Genomic DNA, 5484 nt, shown 5'->3' with positions numbered 1-5484 from the left:
AGAATTCTAAGTCTTCTTTCTTAATTTTATAGTTTTCTACTTTTCTTTATATGAATATGTTATCTGTGTATAATCTAGCAACTGCAATTAGCATGTACATAAAAAGAAAAACTTTAAATCCCACATTTTACCTTATGAGAACAAGGAACTTTCCAAATACATCAATCAATCGCAAAATACAATTTGAATTGGTAGTTTGACAAGTAAATTACATGACATTATGATCAAAAGCATGAAGCACATCTACAGATTTGTTGGCATAACGTCGTCTTTAGTTTTATGAATTGTCATATATTGTGCAGGGGCAAATTTTTGAACCATAAAAGTGACATCAAAAGTATGCATAAGTTGCATCAATTGCATGTACTGTATGTTTGTATATGTAATAGTACTTTGGAGTTTGGACCATTTTCACTTTTTTAGCACCTGCTTTTATGGCTCTTTAGTGCTCTGGCATTCGGACATGGAAACTGCAATTAGCAAGCAACTACATAAAGAGAAAAACTTTAAATCCCACTTATTTTACCTTATGAACAAGGAACTTTCCAAACAACTACCTATATGTCATGCAGTTACTGTTTTAGGCTCAAAAAAAGATCTATCCTTTCCTTTCTAATTAGTCTTTCACACCTAGTAGTTGTTATATTTTTAGATTGTTTACAATTGTAGTTGGAAAAACTTAGCACGTCTCAGTCTGAAAGTAACAGTCATCATCAAGCTCCTCCTTCACAATCTAATCCTACCGTAAGTCAATCTATTCTGGAAAGTACAAGAAAAAGAAAACATTAGAATCTAGATCTCAAGTTTGGGACCATTTTGAGAAGATTTTAAACGAGGATGGGGTAGTCATTATAGGTAAGTGCTTATATTGTTCAAAAGTATATGCAGCTGAGGCTAAAAAGCATGGTACTTCCTCTTTAAATAACCACATGAAAGCTTGTTTAAAGAATCCACATGCTAAGGAAACAAAGCAGTCAATTCTTGCATTTCAATCTACAAAATCTGAGAATAGTGATGGTGCTTTGACCTCTTGGGTTTTTAACCAAGAGGTTGTTCGAAAGAYGTWAGCGAAAATGATTATAATGGATGAACTTCCATTTAGGTTTGTTGAAGGGAGAGGTTTTAAACAGTTTGTTGAGGCTGCATGCCCTAGATTTAAGATCYCTTCTAGATGGACAATTAATAGGGATATATTCAGTATTTACTTTGAAGAGAAAACCAACCTTAAGAAATTGTTTAAGTCAAGCATGCAGCGGATTAGTTTGACCACTGATACGTGGACATCTGTCCAAAGAATCAATTATATGTGTGTCACTGCACATTTTATTGATGATGAGTGGAAATTAAATAAAAAGGTCATCTCATTTGTGCCTATACATTCACATAAAGGGGAAAGTATAGCTAAGGCCATAGAGAGTTGTTTGCTTGATTGGGGAGTAAAAAATATTTTCACCATCACAGTTGATAATGCATCAAGCAATGACATTGCCGTTGGGTTCATGAAGAAAAAGGTGGCGAATTGGGGTGGTTCTTCTACTAGGGCAGAGTACATACATATGAGATGCATTGCTCATATTCTTAATTTGGTTGTACAAGATGGATTGAAATTAGCAGATTCATCAGTTAAAAAGATTAGGGATTGCATTAAGTGGGTGAGGGGTTCTCCATCTAGGTTGAAGAAGTTTAGAGAACTTGCAGATTTGCTTGAAGTGGAAGAGAAAAGTTCCTTATGTCTTGACGTTCCAACTAGATGGAACTCCACCTATATGATGTTTCGAATCACAATAGGTTACAAACAAGTTTTTGAAACGTATGAGAGTAGTGACACCACGTTACGTTTGGATTTGAGTGATTCGGTGCCTTCCTATCTTGATTGGTTACAGGTTGACAGTTTGGTCATATTTTTGAAGACATTTTATGAGATGACAATTAGGATATATGGCTCACTTTATGTCACCTCAAATTTTTTCTTAACCGAGATTTCAGATTTGAGTTGCATTATTGTCGATATGTTACAATCTACGTCGAAAGTTGAAGAGGTATGTTTATCTTCCCTTAATATTACCTTTATTATTTACTTATATTTGGTTGTTTACTAACTTTTTGTTTTTGATTTATGAACAGGAAATGGGTGTTAAAATGAAAGAGAAGTTCAACAAATATTGGGGTGATCCAGATAAGATGAACTTCATCATATTTTTTGGCAATATATTGGACCCGAGAGACAAGGTTGAGTACATGCAAGTCCAACTCACTCAAATGTATGGTGAGGATCAAGGTAAGGCATGCTTTGAAAATGTAAAGTCTAAATTGGATATGTTGTTTCAAGAGTATGTGTCAACATATTTCGAACCTTCTACCACTATGATGCCTCCTCCACCCATTAAGTGTGAGAATGTTCCCATTGGAAGGGTACAATCTAGATTAAAGAGCCAACTTAAGAAACAAAAGATGGAAAGTGGRGCTTCACTYAAYAAAAAGAGTGAACTTGAACTTTATCTAAGTGAGTCGACCGTAGATGAGACAAACGATTTTGATATTTTAAGATGGTGGAAGGTTAATAGTGAAAGGTTTCCTATTCTTTCGAAATTGGCTAGAGATGTGCTTGTTGTTCCAATTTCAACTGTGGCATCTGAGTCTACTTTTTGTACTAGTGGCCGGGTCTTAGATAATTTTAGGAGTTCTCTATCTCCTAAAATGGTAGAAGCTCTAATATGTACACAAGACTGGCTAAGAGGCCCTAGTCAGCCAATTGCAGTTGAAGAAAACATAGCTGATATTGAAAAGTTTGAGAAAGGTATGACATTAGTTATGTATTCAGTATTTTAGTATACCTATTCAACTTGAATTTGTATACTTATATATTACATACTTCTATAAATGCAGACATGATGAATATGAGAATTGGAAGTTCAAGTTCTGTCACTGACCAAAAGGATTCTCTTCCGGTTCCAGCTGTTGATGTTGATGTAGATGACCTACAGCTAGATGATATATTGTAGAAGTGAGCACTTTGAATTTTGAAAGGTATTTTATTTCTTTGTACAACCTCCAATATAATGAAATCTTGGAATGTAAAGGGGGMAAASTACAAGCCATACTAGATAATATACCTCTTGTTTTCTTTTATGTTACTTTATCAATTTTCCTCAATATTTCAGGACTACTGATCTAAGTGAAGAACATATACAATGGTGTGAAGACAACATGACCAAAGTGAGAATTTGTGATGGGAAACTACAAAGAGATTGAAGATTCTTTCCCACTTTTCTTTCCTGTACATTATCTTTCCCATTTTGTGGACAATAAACCAATCAGAATATAGTGACTTCAAGTTCATCGATGGCTTGTTTGTTTTTAATTTTGCTTGTTTGCTATCATTGTTTGGTGTTTTGCTGTTTGTAACAGCCTGTGGCTCAATGTCAGCAACCTGGATCGTTTGGTGTTTTGCTGCTTGTTTGCTGTCAGCAACCTGGATCGTTTCCGAGGCCTCCATATACGGTTCCTTCTCCTTACCCTCCCCATCAATTGTCTAGTAGTCAACCATGTATCGGTAACGGTGCACGCCAGGTGAACAAACAAAGTCTCTCATGTTCCTTTGTTATTTATTTTGTTTGCTTGTGTATTTGTGCAGCATAGCATACTTTACCTAAAGCATCACCAATTCAGCAACACATTTACTTCTTATATCTCTCTTTATCAATGACAGTGTTCTGCGTATACAGTTCGTCATCGGAGACAACATGGACCATGCGCTCAACTTTTCCAGAATATGTTGTTGCAATTGTTGGATCTGCGCTTTTCTCTGTAAGTTGATTTTTTAGGCTTGTGATTGTGACTTTCATGTCATGCAGGGTAAAGTGAGTGGCCTTATAAAGTGAGTTTATTTCAGGCTGTGCAATTTGCTTCTTCTATGCTATTCACCCGAACCTGACCCGATTAGCCCCGTACCCGATTAGCCCCGTACCCGACCAGACCCGAACCCCGAACAGTGTACTTCGGGTTATGTCTTTCTACCTTGAAACCCGATCGGGTTAACCATTTTCGGGTCCGACCCGACTCCACCCGACCGATGCACAGTCCTACTCTGGTTTGTCCCCTACCTCTACCTCTACCCCTGCCTCTGCTTCTGCTTCTGCCCTCAGAGGTGCCAATAGGAGCAATAGGGGATTCTTCTTCATTGGGGCGGGTGATCCTTTCCGACCTTCTTGACCTACTAGCCATCTATACATAACAAAGTTAATACACACATTTTTCACATTCCCAAATATAATAAAGTGTCCAAGTTCAGTTATGTACCTGTAGATTCAAAATTACATTGGCCAGATGTAATCCGAAAATACCTTACACACTGATCTCTTAACTTATTATACTTATTCCAAAGGTGCTAACTATGTCTGAGACCCTAATATGCAATGAAATAGTTTAAGTCTAGGTATCATGCATGTGAATACCTAAATTCCTTAAATTCAGGCTCTGATACCAACTCTGTAACACCCCAATCCATACATTGCATATAACACATATTATACAAAGAATACATGTCTTCTCCCACATAGGTCCATAATACAAAAGTCTTTAAGAGTTCAGAAGCAACTTGGGAATTAGAATCTGACATGAGAACCCAATATCCTTGGTTATTTGAATGAGTGAATTCCGGGACGAAATTCTATTAAGGGAGGAATAATGTTATAACCAGGATTTAGACAACCTGGGTTGAGGTAATTTATACGTGTTTATTATGTGGATTACGTGAAATATGCATGCCTAATTTAGAAATGCATGAACTATATATGTGAAATGTGAACATGATATTGTGCATGCATATACGTGAAAAGACGACATGACATATATGATTTATACATGTATGCATGTGGTGTGAAACATACATGAGGTGATGCCTATATGTGATAAGATATTCTGGTGGAAACATTATTATAATATTTAAAAACTTATACCTTCATGGTTAAGAAATCATGAATTTTATAATGAAAAAAACCACCGCGTAAATTACTTTTATTGGTCAAAGGATTCACCGCCTATGAGTTTTATAATTAAAATAATCTTCACTGCCATGGTGGGAATATTTAAAGAAATAAAAACATAAGATTATATCTTATCATTTCATTTGAAGAAAAATCTGTTGAAAGAGAAAAAGAGTGTTGTGGCAGTGAGAAGTGTTCTTGAAGGAATCTCTTGTTCAAAGCTGTTTGAAGAGCTTGTGATTTGCTGTGTGTTTTAAAACTGTAGAAACTGTGATTGTTAAGGTGAATTTTAAAAATATTGTTGATTATACACTGTGATTTTTTGATGACTAAAACCTTTTTATATATTGTTATACAAACTGCTGGGTCTTTATGTTGGTTTTGAAGAAAAGATGGTAAAATTATTTTGATAGTTTAAAGATGTTATTGTTATATATTTGAGTATTAAAAACTGTTTTGGGAAAGATAAAGAAGGGATTGCTTCTTTAAAACAGTTTTG

The 5484-nt window shown here is 35.5% G+C and overlaps 1 protein-coding gene across 1 annotated transcript; it reads left to right on the top strand.

The window, feature by feature from the left end:
• The first annotated feature begins 929 nt into the window (after positions 1-929).
• On the top strand, positions 930-3864 carry LOC112523816 (zinc finger BED domain-containing protein RICESLEEPER 2-like). Its single transcript, XM_025133488.1, has 7 exons — positions 930-2039; positions 2125-2797; positions 2887-2998; positions 3162-3216; positions 3409-3570; positions 3710-3807; positions 3855-3864. Exons 1-7 carry the CDS (start codon positions 930-932, stop codon positions 3862-3864), a joined length of 2220 nt encoding a protein of 739 aa, XP_024989256.1.
• Positions 3865-5484: the final 1620 nt, after the last annotated feature.

This window comes from Cynara cardunculus (assembly GCF_001531365.2).
Source record: "Cynara cardunculus var. scolymus isolate 2C chromosome LG 12, CcrdV1, whole genome shotgun sequence".
Lineage (NCBI taxonomy): Eukaryota > Viridiplantae > Streptophyta > Magnoliopsida > Asterales > Asteraceae > Cynara > Cynara cardunculus.
This window is presented reverse-complemented; position numbering and strand designations above follow the sequence as displayed.